At 38.8% G+C, this 16,292-nt stretch overlaps 1 protein-coding gene across 2 annotated transcripts; it reads left to right on the top strand.

Annotated features, from left to right (window-relative positions):
• The first annotated feature begins 6,514 nt into the window (after window positions 1-6,514).
• LOC107799954 (uncharacterized) lies at window positions 6,515-12,600 on the top strand. Of its 2 annotated transcripts, none has more exons than XM_016623096.2 (14): window positions 6,515-6,855; window positions 7,539-7,698; window positions 8,149-8,406; window positions 8,624-8,798; window positions 9,085-9,146; window positions 9,382-9,545; window positions 9,762-9,859; window positions 10,331-10,389; window positions 10,473-10,607; window positions 10,685-10,929; window positions 11,025-11,184; window positions 11,354-11,429; window positions 11,523-11,567; window positions 12,172-12,600. In XM_016623096.2, the coding sequence occupies exons 1-14, from the start codon at window positions 6,803-6,805 to the stop codon at window positions 12,393-12,395; spliced, it is 1,914 nt and encodes a 637-aa protein (XP_016478582.1). In that variant the 5' UTR covers window positions 6,515-6,802; the 3' UTR covers window positions 12,396-12,600. The 2 variants fall into 2 exon arrangements, with proteins under 2 accessions (XP_016478582.1, XP_016478581.1); XM_016623095.2 differs by having other exon boundaries at window positions 10,685-10,932.
• The last annotated feature ends 3,692 nt before the right edge of the window (window positions 12,601-16,292 follow it).

The raw sequence follows: 16,292 nt of genomic DNA, 5'->3' as shown, positions 1-16,292 counted from the left end.
TTATGATTATTTTGACCATGACAATTATTATGATATGATTTTCTCCGTGAAGGAGACATTCACCATATGGATGATGAAAAAAAGTATTGCAGTACAAAATTAATTAAGATCTCCGGAAGAGCTAATTTGTTACTACTCGGATAAATGAAATTATTCATGATATTGATATTGTAGTAAGTCTCAAAAGAAACTTTTTGAGTTTCAAATATAATAGCTAAAGTGGTTGGCATTTGCGACTATAAATGAAAAGAAGATTGAACATCTTCATATTACTATAATCATACCGAGTAATTATGAAAGGTTACCCGACTTTTCTTCTATTTGTACTACACATGTATAAGCATGATGATAGAATCACATGTTATAGTAAATTAGATGTTTACTGAAATAAGTATCAGTTGGCATGATCAGTCGGCCACCCCGGTTCAATTATGATGCGAAAAATTGATTGAGAATTCACATTGACATATATTGAAGAAATAGAAGGTTCTTAAAAAATTATCTTGTGCTGTTATTCTCATGATATACCAGTGAAGATTGGGATTGAATCCCTTGATTTCTGGAATGAATAGAAGGTGATATATATATGGGCCCAGTCACCTGCCATGTGGACCGTTTACTTATGATTTTAATAAATGCATCTATTGTATGGTCACATGTGCGTTTGTTATCAACTTACAGTTTGGATTTTGCAAGATTGATTGCTCAAATTATTAGAGCAGAGTTCAGAATATAAATTTATCTTGATAATGCTGGTTTAAATCCAAGTTGGTTTAGCAGAGATTGTATGCTTCCAATTATAGCTAAACCATTGGTTATGAAAACAAAATTAAAAAAGAAATTTGGTATGAGATGTATTATTTAATATAGAGTAGCACTTGTACGCATCTAGCCAAGTTATGATAAACTCTCCCCGTCATAATTGGTTCAGGGTCAGGAACTAAATAATTTTCATCTTGAAATATAGATGTGCTATATGATTTAATTGTGACACCACAATGCACAAAGATGGCTTCCCAAAAAAGGTTGAGAAATGTGTTGGTGATCCTAATATTAGGGGGAGAAAATGGGCAGCTGAAACAGTGATACGTGGAATGAATTATTATGAATACATCTAGATCCTCATGCAAGAAAATGTGAACTGATGTGAACTTGAAGTTCAAGTGATAATTCATTTCCAAAATATTGTCAGGAGCATTTGCTGACCCAAAGCTAAATGTCATATTTCAGCTGTTAATGCTCCAAATAGAATAAAGTTCATGATGGGCAGAGTTTATGACACGCATGAAGCGTAATAGACTAATTGGTTCCAAAGATAAAACTCCTTGAAGAAGGAGAGGAGCAAATGTTCAAGATGGTCACAATAAGGAGGCAAGTGCTTTATAAGAGCACCCTGACATAACACTTTATAAGACCTCATGGGAGAGGCTTAGGTACCTGAAAATAATAAGATAAAGAGATCTCAATAAGTTATGTCTTTAGTGGGTAACGACGGAACCGATATAAAATGATCGTTGACGATATTGTTAATATAATGTAGCGCTCAATATTATTAATATTGACGAGGATCTTGAGCTTAAATCTGTCATGAAATTTGGACAGATAAATGATTGGCCAAATGAAAAATACACGAAATTGATTTCACCTGAAAAATATGAAGTTGGACGGATAGTCCCAACACCTGAAAGTATAAAGTCAGTGGAGGTATAAATGTATTCTTGTGTGAAAAAAAAAGGTCAAGTCGATAGATATAAAAATGACTTGTGTCACAAAAAGATTTGTAAATATCCCGGCATTGATTATATAGAGACATGTTCTCCGTATAATGAAAATCCTTGAAGTATTTAAACTGTTCTGAAGCATATAGAGGTTCCCAAAAATTTTGTTAAATAAAGCTTCAACAAATCCTTATGTGGATTAGAGAAAGCATGGCGTGCATGATTTATTTTTGTGTCTGTTGCAATTAGTGCACTATGTATCTTGCTAAAATCATGAGTATAACAATTACTAGCGAGATCTAATTTTATTCCTATATGGAGATATTGGAGTACTATTAATACTATACTGCAAAAGGAATCCTTGATATAGATTTGTTTATTCTAACAAATATTGTCATGGTTTTGTTGGTTATGCAAATGCAGGCATTTTTTGAAGTCTGTTCTTCAAACAGTCTATTTGTATGTGATGGTGCCATATTATCATTTCACAAGGTTGTCAATTGTTGATAATTATTCAAGTCATGTCAATATACTAGCAACTGATGAAGCAAGTGACTCGACACACTACAGATGTGTGACTTTTCTTTAAAGAGAAGATTCCAATTAATAATGAAGATATTGATGTTTGTTTATCTCAATTGAAAGAAGGATATATTGAAGGAGACAAAACAAATCCTATATTTCATCAAAGTTCTTTGTTAGACACAATCTTCAACAGAATGATGAAATAGATGTTCAAGAAATTCATTCAAGTGATAATTTGACGGAATAATTCACCAAGGCATTGTCGGTCTCAAGATTAGAGAAGTTGTTATACAAGTTTGGAATTTTTTGTCTCCGAGAAATAAAGTGATGTTTTCATCAGGGGGAGGCACATAAGCGCTGTACTCTTTTTCCCTTAGCTAAGGTTTTATCCCACTGAATTTTCCTGGCAAGGTTTTTAATGAGGCAGCAAGTAATGCGTATTACAATATATGTGTACTATTTTTCCTTTATTAGGATTTTTCCCACTAGGTTTTTTTTTTCCTGTAAGGTTTTAACGAAGCACATTATCTATAGATATCCAAGGGGGAGTGTTGTGAAATATTATAATTATATTAGTAGATGTCTATAACTCCTAAAGAAGTTACTCCCACTACTCTTTTCCATTATCTTCATAACTCCCACCTACTCCAATACTTATGGTTGTAACTCTCATACTTCCATAATATCTCCCATGATCTTCCTCCATGATCTCAAATGTTTAAAGCCATGTTTATGGCATTCTTTTGTATACCTCTATGTAATCCTATAAATAGAGGGTTTTGGCACCATATTGTACACACTTAGAATACATAGAAGAAATAAAAAAGTTTCCTCTTCCTCTCTACATCTTTTGTCTATTATATTGTTCCATATTATTACTTTGAGCTTAGTTTCTTAACAGAATTCCATTTGTCATTAATTAGCATATTCCTTTTAGTTGTGATGCATTTTTCTAGTTTTCCCCGCCTTGCTTGTTTGATTTTAGTAAGGTAGTTAGTACAGTAATTTATGTTTTTTAATTGTCAATTTGATAGAAGTAAATGCTTTTGAAACTTTTGTAACAGATTTAGTTATGGACGGTGCTAATGCATGCAATACCTACGTTTCAATTTCAGGTAAGTTAGAATCGTAATTAAAATATTACTGATCATATTTATCATTTAACATCTTAAACTAATATTATGTAAAGTAATAAATACTAGAAGTTTTCCATATTTTCTACTTATAGATAAAATTAAGACGCATTTGTACTTTGCCAAGACATTCGATCTAGTGATTGCGAACTCAAGTTTTCCGAAGCGGGAAGAGCATTTGGTTACTTACAAAAGTATGGTGGCGAAGACTCAGATTGACTATCTCCTCCTCAAGAGATGCGACAGAAGGTTGTGCGAGGATTGCAAAGTTATCCCAGGTGAGACCCTTGCAACGCAACATAAGCTTTTGATGATGGACATTGGTATTATGATAAGGAGGAAGAAGAGGTCAGTACGAGGCCGTCCGAGGATTAGGTGGGACGCCTTGACTAAGGATAAAGCTCAAGAGTTGGAAGGAAAGTTATCGGCAATGGGAGCTTGGAGAAGTAGTGGGAAACGCAAACACTATGTAGTCGACGATGGCTGACTGTGTAAGGAAGGCGGCGAGAGAGGTGTTAGGGATATCTTCGGGCCGCACCGGTGGCCACAAAAAAGACTGGTGGTAGAATGCAGTTGTCCGAAGTAAAGTGGAAGCGAAGAAGGCGGCGTACCTATGGTTCGTAGGGAGCACTGGAGAGGAGGAGAAGAGAGCGAACGGTGAGAGGTATAAGGTAGCTAGGAAGGAGGCGAAGATGGCAGTAACGGAGGCTAAGATGGCAGCTTTCTCGTCTGTATGAGGAACTAGGGAACAAAGAAGGGGAGAAGAAGTTATTCCGACTCGCTAAGGCGAGAGAGAGGATGGTTCGGGATCTGGACCAAGTGAGGTGCATAAAAGATGATGAAGGCAAAGGTTTGATGGGGGATGACCACATTAAGAGGAGATGGCAGATCTACTTTCATAAACTTCTAAATGAAGAAGGGGATCAGGATATTGTACTAGGTGAATTGAGGAATGCCGACAACCCCTATGAATTGAGTTATTGTAGGGACATTGAGGTCTATGAGGTCATGGAGGCAATGCGTAAGATGAGAAGGGGCAGAGCTACCGGGCCAGACAAAATTCCGGTTGAACTTTGGAGGTGTGTGGGTAGAGCAGGCTTGGAATGGCTTACTGGGTTGTTTAATGTTATATTCAAGACTAATAGGATACCTGAAGAGTGGAGGTGGAGTACAATGGTTCCATTGTATAAGAACAAAGGCGATATCCAGAGCTGTAACAACTATAGGGGTATCAAATTACTGAGTCATACCATGAAAGTTTGGGAGAGAGTGGTAGAAATGAGAGTGCGAAGGACGATATCTATTTCAGATAACCAGTTCGGGTTCATGCCGGGGTGATCTACCACAGAAGCTATCCACCTTATTAGGAGGATGGTGGAACAATACAGGGATAAGAAGAAGGATCTCCACATGTTGTTTATCGATCTAGAGAAAGCGTATGATAGAGTTCCTAGGGAGGTCTTATGGAGATGCTTAGAGGTTAAAGGGGTCCCGGTTGCCTACATTAGGGTGATTAAAGACATGTATGATGGAGCTAAGACTCAGGTTAGGACAGTAGGAGGCAACTCCGAGCATTTTCCGGTTGTTACGGGGTTGCACCAAGGATCTGCGTTCAGCCTTTTCCTATTTGCCCTGGTGATGGATGCCATAACGCATCATATTCTAGGAGAGGTGCGATGGTGCATGCTATTTGCTGATGACATAGTCCTAATTGACGAGACACGGCGCGGCGTCAACGAGAGGCTAGAGGTTTGGAGACATGCCCTTGAGTCTAAAGATTTCAGGTTGAGCAGGAGGAGACAGAATACCTCGAGTGCAAATTTGGGTCCGAGCCGACGGAAGCATGAGTGGAAGTGAGGCTTGACTCTTAAGTCATCCCTAAGAGGGGTAGTTTCAAGTACCTTGGGTCAGTTATTCAGGGGATCGGGGAGATCGACGAGGATGTCACATACCGTATAGGGGTGGGGTGGATGAAGTGGAGGTTAGCGACGGGAGTCTTGTGTGACAGGAAAGTGCCACCGTTACTAAAAAGTAAGTTTTATAGAGCAGTGGTTAGGCTTGCTATGTTGTATGGGACCGAGTGTTGGCCGGTTAAAAATGCACACATCTAGAAGATGAAAGTAGCAGAGATGAGGATGTTGAGGTGGATGTGTGGGCATACAAGGATGGATAAGATTAGGAATGAAGATATTCGAGAGAAGGTAGGCGTGGCCCCCATGGAGGACAAGATGCGGGAAGCAAGACTCAGATGGTTCAGGCATATTCTGAGGAGGAGCACCGATGCACCAGTGAGGAGTTGTGAGCTACTGGCTGTGGTGGGCACGAGGAGAGGTAGAGGGAGACCTAAGAAGTATTGGGGAGAGGTGATCAGGCAAGACATGGCACGACATAGGATTACTGAGGATATGGCCCTTGACAGGGAATTGTGGAGGTCGAGCATTAAGGTTGTAGGTTAGGGGAAGTTGTAAATATTTCTACAGCGCACTAGAGCAAGACTAGCCAGTTAGGATGCTACTGGTCAGCTACTGATGCAGGGCTTTATCTGTTGGATATTATTATACCTTTCATCTTTTTCGTATTTCCTATATTTCTTATATTGCTGTTATTTTGTTATTTTATGTTATTTTATTATGAGTCTATTGATAATACTAATATATCGTCTCTTGTTGCTTTCTTGAGTCGGGGTCTCCTGGAAATAGCCTCTCTGCCCCTCGGGGTAGGGGTAAGGTTTACGTACATACTACCCTCCTCAGACCCCACTTGTGGGATTATACTGGGATGTTGTTGTTGTTGTTGTAGATTGCCTTTTAATTTTCGATATAAGTAATACTAGTGTAATTTAAGACTGAAATGTTAGTGTACATGCAACAACAATAACAACCCAATATAATTTCACAAGTGGGGTTTGGGTGAACGCAGACCTTACCCCTACCCTAAGATAAAGAGACTGTTTCCAATAGACCCTCGACATCCTAAGGACTCTACATCTTGTTCTTGGGATCACTCAAACTCCCCACCTTGCAATGTGAGAAAACAATCTAAGAATTAGTAACAAAAAAATAAAAAAAAATCTAAGAATTAGCGATACTTAATAAAAACAACTCATGACTAAATTGCAGAGATTATGGATCCTAATATTACCGCGCCTCTTTTAGTGCTGAATGCGTAACAGAAAAAAGACATGAGAGAGAGAGAGCGCAACAGCACCTTTGACACTTGCCGCTTCCTCCGACAAACAGCAATTCCCAATCATACTTTTTCAGACATCACCTTTTACACCTTACTTCCTTTTCAGGCCCCATGTAATTAATATTTAAATTCTTTCATTTTTATCATATAAATCTTCAAACCCCCATAACTCAAAAATCACTTTAATTTTAACACTTTTATCTGCTTAGCACTTAATTCATAGTACTCCGAAAAGGGATGATCTTGAAAGCTTCTTTTTTCATCGTCTTCTTCACTCTTTTTCTTCACTGGTAACTTTTCTATACTACTTTCTGCTATTATTTAATTTTCACCATTTGCTTTGGATGTTGTCATTTTACACAAATTTCGTGCTATAATTAATTTGTATTGGAGGAAAATTAAAAGGCTGAAATTCTGATGCATGATATTCATTGCCCAAGATTTGCTTATATGATGTACAAGTTTTAATCTTTTGAGTATTTACAGCTCCAATTGTGTTAATTCAAATGGTTTTCTTGGAATTTTTCTATGCTAGTTTCTGGTAATTGTTTTCTAGCATTATCTTGTACTATGACACATACAGTTCATAGAATTTCAGCACATTTTTCTATGTCTATCAATCTACTTGAGTATATTTCAAATAAAATGGTATCGATGTTATTGTTTTAATTAATAAGTTCGGTACTGGAGAAATAAAACCCAAATCTATTTTTGATAATACGAAAAATCCTGATGTATTTGGCCAATATTTGCTCAAAGGATGCAAGTTTTAATCTTTTGGGTATTATCAGCATCGTGGCATCTGTTGGGCTGTTTGGGTGGTACAAGAACTTTTTTACTTATGAGTTTGTATTACACTGCTATTATTGATTTTCAATAGTTTCCCCTTATTGAATACTTAATAAATTGCATGTGTTCTTGAAATTTTGATCAAATTGTAATATGTGGAGTCTTATTTGGGTCATAACCACAGGGAAGCCTCAGAAACTAAATCTCAGGGTGAAATTGGACAAGCCAGCTTACCACCAAGAGGTTGGAATTCCTATGACTCGTTTTGTTGGACAATATCTGAGGAAGAGTTTCTTAAGAATGCAGAACTTGTAGCACTACGACTAAAAGCTCATGGTTATCAGGTAGTATTATTTTCACAATCACCATAAAAATAGGTTTCGAGGGTGTGTTTGGTATGAAGGAAAATATTCCATCATAATCATTTTTTAGTGTTTAGTTAACAGAAAAATGGATTTCGAGATCATTTTCTTTACAACTATTTTAACTTCAAATTATTTGTTCCAACAAACATTTACACATTGTTATTAGTTTTTGGTGCTTAAAAGTTTCATCAAAACACTCCTATGATTTACTTCTTTTTTTTTGTTATTATTATTATTATTATTAATAATCTTTAATTCACATTTTTCCGCAAAATATTTTCAAGTCACCACCAAACACCGGAAAACATTTCCATAGAAAATGACTTCCATCACAATGAGAATGCCTAGAATTAATTAGATTCTTTTACCCTTCCAACATGTTTTTTGCTTTCATCTCTAAATTTATGTCTGCTTTTGGATTCTATGCAGTATGTTGTGGTGGACTTTCTTTGGTATAGGAAGCAAATAGAAGGTGCTTATACCGATTCTTATGGTTATGACGTCATTGATGAGTGGGGAAGGATGCTTCCTGACCCTGGTAGATGGCCTTCCTCTCGAGGTGGAAAAGGATTTTCTGAAGTGGCCCAAAAAGTTCATAGCATGGGCCTGAAATTTGGGATTCATGTCATGAGAGGTTTAAGTAAACAAGCATTCAATGCTAACACTCTCATACTGGATACCACTACGGTATTGCTCTTTACCCAGATGCAAATTCAACTTTGTGCTTTCATTTATAGATTTAAATATTGGTATATCCAGTCCAATTCGTTGTACTGGAAAATGCAGCTTCTTAGGCAAGTTCATACCTTTTACGAATTGTGTTGATGATAGCTGATAAAGTTCATCTTAATACATATTAGTAGCTATGATAAATGCTTGACTTCTTAGGTGATACATCCAACAGGGCAAAGCTTATGAAGAGGCTGGTCGACAATGGCATGCACAAGATATAGGAATTAAGGAGAGGGCTTGTGCGTGGATGACAAATGGTTTCATGAGTGTGAATACCAAGTTGGGAGCTGGAAGAGCATTTCTTAGGTCACTCTATCAACAATACGCTGACTGGGGTGTTGATTTTGGTAAGACATGCTCATTAACTCAAGACTATTATTGGAGCATCTATTTCGGTGGGTTATGATGAATTAATGCTGATGAGTCAATGTGTTCAAAAGTCTGATTTTCACGTGAAACCACGTAGACTTTGATGTCATAAAACCATTGATTCTGCTTTCTAGGGAAACGTCTTTGAGAAGCAGGACTAATCCTTGTTTGTGGTCATCCAAGCTAAAGGATCCCAGATCACTGTTTAACTGTTGAGTTTTCTGTGCTTTATATTAAAAGAACTTTCTGTTTTTTCTTCTTCAGTGAAGCATGACTGTGTATTCGGTGATGACTTGGATTTAGATGAGATAACTGTTGTTTCAGAGGTAAGATTGCTAACTTTCTTCTCCTTAACCCACTTCATCTTGATCCTTCTATTGGTGCTACGAAATGATTTTACTTGCTGAAAACCACCATCCTACTAGAAAGGGGAAAGGAAGAAAAGCTGATAAAAAGAAAACGGAAAGAAAGAAATCAAGCAAACATAATGGCTGAAACATTTGTCTTTTAATTGATACATTTTTCTGATAATGGCAAGTTAGAATGTTTACCTGTCTGTAGGTATTGAATGGACTTAAACGGCCTATCGTATATTCCTTGTCCCCGGGAACTAATGCAAAACCAACAATGGCAAAGGATATAAGTGGTTTGGTCAACATGTATCGAGTAACCGGTGATGACTGGGATGATTGGAATGATGTCTCTGCGCACTTCAATGTTGCTAGGTAATCGTGCTATCTGTTCTACTAATTTGTCAGGATTTTCTCATTTTTTCCTAGGCTTGCTGACAAATGTTTCTTGTCACATTGTGATTTGGGATTGCTTATCTAACATTCAAATTGTGTCTCGGCTCAAGTTTTATTTTTCTGGTTTGTTATTTGGCTGTGACACTACTTTCTTATTTAACTGTTGACATTGGTTTCTCCTTATGCTTGTGGCAGGGACTTTTCTGCTGCTAACTTAGTAGGAGTCAAGGGCCTGAAGGGGAAGTCGTGGCCGGACTTAGATATGCTACCACTTGGATGGCTAACAGACGCAGGTGAAGGATAATACTTTTCCATTTATTTTTATTCTTCGTCTTTGTTAAACTGTTAAATATATCATCATTTCAGAAAGGATTCTGTATCAGTTCGCTGCAAAGCACATTGTTGATTGATGCACATTCATTCTCATGAGGCTCCGTTGGTTTATGTTTATTAGCGCAAGGTTCTCCGTCTATTATATAGGTTAAGGAGATGAATACAGATTATTGCTCCAACATATTCCAACTAGAGACATCTTTTGCAGCTAAAATTAAATGTTAAACAGGACAAAGTCCATCCTATAATAAAGAAACGACTTCTCCAACAATTTCTTGTGCTTAGCTTACTTGGTGAGGATTTTGATATGAACCAATTTAGTTACTGCGTTCTCCAGTTACCTCTTCTACTATATTTTTGCATTCCTATTGGTCGAAACAAGGAGGAAAATATGGCATCGGAAGATTATTTAGTACTCCATTTTGCTGCAGGTTCAAATCTTGGTCCACACAGAAATTGCAGGCTTAATCTGGATGAGCAACGGACTCAGGTACTTTTGCTGCAGCCCTTCTCCAAATATGACATAGCTCATGTGACCGGCTTGTATTCAATGGACTTTTCCTTTCCTGGTAGGTGACTCTATGGTCGATGGTCAGGTCCCCTTTCATCTTTGGTGGAGATATGAGAAAGCTTGATGATACTACATTCAATCTTCTTACAAATCCTACTCTGTTGGAGATTAACTGGTTTAGCTCAAACAACATGGAGGCATGTGAATAAATTGATTCGACTTTTGGCTTCACTAAGGCATATAATTCAATCCTAAGCTGATGTTTTAAATGCAGTTTCGTTATGTAACAGGTTCATTAAGTTCACCTGGAAAGCATGGCTTGACCCACAATTCCAAGAATGAAGGAAAGACGAGTGTGTTGGAGACGAGAGTTTTGGCTCTCAGGAGCTGCAAAGATGTGAAGGCAAATGAATGGTCCACTAAAGTTCTTGACAATGATGTAGCGCAATTGTGCTGGGAAGAGAACTCAAATAATCGCACCTCACCTTTTTGTCTATACAAGAGAAAAGCACCTTCAATGTCGTAAATATCTTCAACTTCCTCTGATTCATCTGTTTCAATCATGTTTTTGTTGATGCTATCTTTGTCAATCATCCTAATTGTTGTTCATGCAGAGAGGGGGTAATGGTATATAATCACCAAAGTCACGGAAAGCTTCACTTATTGGTAACAGAGAGAACAGAACTTTGTTTTAGTGCATCTTCAAATAGAAAGCTTACATCCAAAGAGTCGAGCAGAGGTTCATTTTCACGATGCAGATCCCATGCCAACCAGGTAATTTAGTTTGAATAATCAGACTTTCCATGAACAATTCTGTTAGCAGCACTTCATGCGACAAGTTCTGTGCATTCTTTGAATAAAAAGTAGAAACTCTTGAAGTTTCATTCAGTCCACGGTGTCTGCTAATCACTGGCCGACTTTATTGCTAATATTTTCATAACAGATGTGGGAGTTGAACAACAATGGAACACTCAAGAATAGTTATTCTGGTCTTTGTGCTTCCTTGGATATTGTCAAAGGTCATTTTGTTTTCATCTGAAAAACTTGCCTACACTCTACTTGCTTTTCTGTAATCTAGAGATCGCTTATTTAGTGATTCTTCTTTCGTGCAGCTTCGTCTGGTGGAGTTAGGTCTTGGCTTGCAACTGGAAGGAGAGGTATGATTTCTCTAACCAAAACTCAATCCAACATAGAGGAGACAGATATATCAGTAGCATAGAAGGAGAATACGTCTTCAATGGATGGTAGTGAAATATAAAGTCTTAATTTGTTAAATATTGAAAGAGTGAATGAAAAGGGATATAAATATGGAAATTACAGTAAATTAATCTAAGTTAAAGAGATGCAAGCAATCTTCTACACTTGTAACTTAAAAGAGTACCTAAGGTTAAACTAAAAGAGTCTAGTCCTGATCGATAAGACTATAATAGGGATTGAGGGACTAAGCAAATTTGAAACAAGACTATTGTTGTGTGTTAATAGATACGAGCCTATTGGCTGAACGTTGGTGTATGGTATAAATAAAGCTATAAAATGGAAGCCTACATGTGTTACAGATCCTTGCAAATGTCTCAACTCCCATTTCATCCACTTCAATTAGAGCTTGCAAATCAACTATTAGATGGGTATAAATTATATATTATTGTAGCTCAATTTAACTTGATGGTGTAAAAAGACTTGCACACTGTCGGTGCATAGAAATTAACTACTATTTAGTAGTAGATTATTGCAATCTGACATTGCTCCATACATACATTTCAGGAGAAATCTACTTGGCTTTCTTCAATTTGAACAACCAGGTGACGGATATGTCAGCAAAGATATCAGACATAGCCAAGGTAATTCCTAGAAGAAGAAGTTCAAATGTTGCAACGTGCACAGCCAGGGAAGTATGGAGCGCCACAAATCTTGGAGCCCTAAAGGATTCAGTATCTATGTCAGTAAAAGCTCACGGTTGTGCGCTCTTCGTCTTGCACTGCAACTAATGCACCAAAGGAAGTTCTGCCTCAAGTCCACGTTGTATCCATCTACTTCTGTTAGGTCTTACTGATATGAAATATTACTAGATATCCTTGTGTCTATTTCTTTTTGTGTATCATTATCCTTAGAAGTATGTCGAGGGGATGCGTCATCACTTGATTTACGAGTTAATTATGTGTTCCGGGGCCTTAAAAGCCTCCTTTTATCTCACATCGATTTGCGTGCGCGTTCCGGGCGTATATTCGGAACGCTTTTATGTGAAAATTTGATGAAAATGCTAATTAGGACTTTAAAATTGAATTTAAGTTGATTTCGGTCAATATTTTGGGTAAACGGATCCGGACTCGTAATTTGACGATCCCGTAAGGTCCGTAGAAAAATATGGGAATTAGGTGTATGTCCGGAATTGAATTCTGAGGTCCCAAGCCCGAGAAATGAATTTTTGAAGAAAATTGTTTAACTGAAATTATAAGAGTTTTTGGAAATTTAAATGTGTTTGAATTTAATGGTATTGGGCCCGTATTTTGGTCCGGAGTTCGGTACAGGTCTTATATGGTATTTAAGTTGAGCCTGTAAAATTTGGTAAGAAACGGACTTGATATGACGTGAATTGGACCCTCGGTTGTTAAAATTTGAACTTAAGAGTTCTTGAGATTTTTTTTTTTGATTTTGATGCTAAATTCGTTGTTAAAGATGTTAATTTGCCGATTTCATCGCACGAGCAAGTCCATATGATGTTTTTGAGTTAGTATGCATGTTTGGTTTGGAGCCTTGAGGGCTCGGGTGAGTTTCGGATAGGTTTCGGGATGTTTTTACACTTAGAAAAGTTGCAGGTTCTGCTGTTTCAGGTGCACAGTGATTTTGTTCTTCGCGTTCGCGTGGCTTCACTTGCGAACGCGTAAGGCAAATTCCCTCAGGTGTCAGTTTGTTCTTTGCGAACGCGGAGCTCAGAACGCGAACGCGAAGCTTTGTTGGGGGGGGGGGGTACCCTTCGCGAACGCGTTCAGGCTCACGCGAACGCATAGGTTTAGTGGGCCTGGGGGAAGGAGTTCAATTTGTTCTACATGAACACGGCCCTTTGACCATGAACGCATGCCACCCAACGCGAACGCGAAGGCCATTTGGGCCTGAACCATCGCGAACGCGGCAGGCCCATCGGTTCGCGATGGGTATGCCTAGTCTTTTTAAAACAGATTTCAAAACGGACAGAACCCATTTCTTCATATTTTCGAACTCCCAAGACCTAGAGGTGATTTTCTTCACACAAATTCATCTCCAAAGTGTTGGTAATCAATTCTAAACTCTACTCTTTCAAATACCCAACGTTTTTCATCACTTTTTATTCAAAAACCAAGAATTTTTATGGTAGAAATTGGGAATTTGGGTTGAGTTATGGCTTTTTGAATAATTGGAACTTAGACCTCATTTTGGGGTCGGATTTCGAAACTAATTGCATATTCGGGCTTGTGGGTGAATGGATGATCGGGTTTTGGTCCAAACCTCGAGTTTTGACCAAGCGGGCCCGGGGTCGATTTTTGACTTTTTGGGAAAAATGATAAAAAAAACTTATAATTAAGCATTGGGTATGAATTCTTTAGCATTTATTGATCTTGTTAAATTAATTTGGGCTAGATACAAGTAACTTGGAGGCGAATTCTAAAGGAAAAGCGGTGTTTGAGGCTTGAGTTGGCCGTGAAAGTTTGAGGTAAGTGTTTGGCCTAATCTTAGCTTGAGGGAATATGTGTTGTGTCTTATTTGCAATGTGTTGGTGTCGAGTACGACGTATATGTGATGTGATGAGTATCTATACGTTGGTGTCAAGCATGCCCGTGAGTCTTATATTCGGATTTGTTGTGATTTTACTATATATTGATCATGTTTAACTTGATGGTTAGCAACCGTGGTACAAGAATTATGATTATCTTTGTGGTATTTGTTTATCGTTGAGCATTGGCTCCAGTTGAGGTTTCATTTGTGAAGTTAATTGTTGGTACAAGTGGTTATAGCTGATTCCCTTGTCGGGACGTATTTAATTCTTATTGTTGGTTCCCTTGTCGGGATGTGTTCATTCATGTTGTTAGTTCCCTTGCCGGGATATTGTTGTTTCCTTATTGTTCCTTTGCAGGGATTCATTGATGATTGGTGTTGCTTTGTATATTGGGATCGGGTTGTATGCCGCAACAAGGAGTAATAAGGGAGGACAGGAGAGGTCGGGTTGCACGCCGCAACAGTGCTATATGATTTGGATCGGGTTGCACGCCGCAACAGTGTTATATGACTTGAATCGGGTTGCGCGCCGTAACAATTAAGAATAAAAGTGGATATTGATTCGTTACTGTTTCCTTATTCTTAGTGATGCAAATTTTAAGATGTTCTTTATGCTTTTCTCCTGAGATACTGTTGGTACTTGATATTCCCCGCAGCATGTTCCCCTTCCCATTTTTAACTGCTAGTTTTCGTTATTATTACTTGCCGTATATACTTTAACTGCACAGGTTTATTTGGTAGTCTTGTCCTAGTCTCATCACTATTTCGCCAAGGTTAGGTTCGACACTTACCAGCACATGGGGTCGGTTGTGCTGATACTACAGTCTGCATTGTGTACAGATCTCGGCACGGAGCTTTTGGACAATAGCGAGGTTGCTGCCTTCAGTCCAGCGGAGACCTGAGGTAGTCCTGCAGACGACCGCAGGCCTTGGAGTCCCCTTCTATCTTTTATATTCTGTTTTCATTTACTTCAGAGACAGACTTGTATCTTTCTTTTCAGACCACTGTTTGTAGTATTCGTAGATGGTCCGTGATATTGTGACACCAGTTCTGGGTAGAGTTGTATTTTGGATTTTCGCACTAGCCTTTGGTTAAATTATCAGACTTCGCTTCCGCATTTCTTTTATTATTATTATTATTCCGTTGTTGATCACCTATTGATTTAAAATTGTTAAAAGGTTAAGAAAAAGGATAATAAAATATATGTTGCTCGGCTTGCCTAACTTTCACGAGTAGGCGCCATCACGACTCCCGAGGGTGGGAAGTCCCGGTCATGATAAGTTGGTATCAGAGCTCTAGGTTGCTTAGGTATCACAATTCACGGACAAGCTTGGTAGAGTCTGAGGAATCAGTACTGAGACGTCTATGCTTATCCCCTAGAGGCTACAGAGTTAGGAACAGTTTCACTTCTATTTATCTCTGTCATGCAGTTTGATTTCTCAATGTTAATTGAATTTCTACTCTGTTCTTTCGCAGATGGCGAGAACACGTGCTTCTTCATCCGCTGACCAGCAGCCTGAGCCCCCAGCAACAGTTCTCACAAGGGGCAGAAAATGAGGTCGAGGCCATGCTAGGGGTTGAGGCAGGGGCAGAGCTCAGCCCAGAGCAGCAGCACTAGCGGCAGACCCTCAGGTAGAGTTTGATGATGAGGTTCCGGCCCAGATAGTTTCGGTGGTCCCAGCTCAGGTTCCAGAGGGGTTCATTGCTACCCCAGTACTCCAGGATGCTCTGGTCCGTCTAGTGGGCCTTATGGAGAGTGTCACCAGCGTCGGCTTACTTCCTATAGCACAACCGTCTCTCAGGCTGGGGGAGGAGCACAGACTCCCGCCACCCGCACTCCAGAGCAGATGGCTCCCTAGTTTCAGACTCCAATATTTCTGGAGAAGTACTCCACCGTCTCTCAGCTATTTCTGGAGAAGTTTCTTCCGATCACTCATAGGGAGGACTATCGTAGGCAGTTTGAGCGTCTCCAGCAGGGTTATATGACCGTCACTCAGTACGAGACCAGATTCATTGCTTTAGCCCGTCATGCTCTTATTATACTTCCCACCGAGAAAGAGAGGGTGAGGAGGTTCATTGAGGGACTCACTCAGCCGATTTGATTGCGGATGGCTAAGGAGATTGGGAGCGAGATT

This window comes from Nicotiana tabacum, chromosome 20 (assembly GCF_000715075.1).
Source record: "Nicotiana tabacum cultivar K326 chromosome 20, ASM71507v2, whole genome shotgun sequence".
Taxonomy (NCBI): Eukaryota; Viridiplantae; Streptophyta; class Magnoliopsida; order Solanales; family Solanaceae; genus Nicotiana; species Nicotiana tabacum.
The sequence above is the reverse complement of the archived record's forward strand: the minus strand, read 5'-3'. Positions and strand labels throughout refer to the sequence as shown.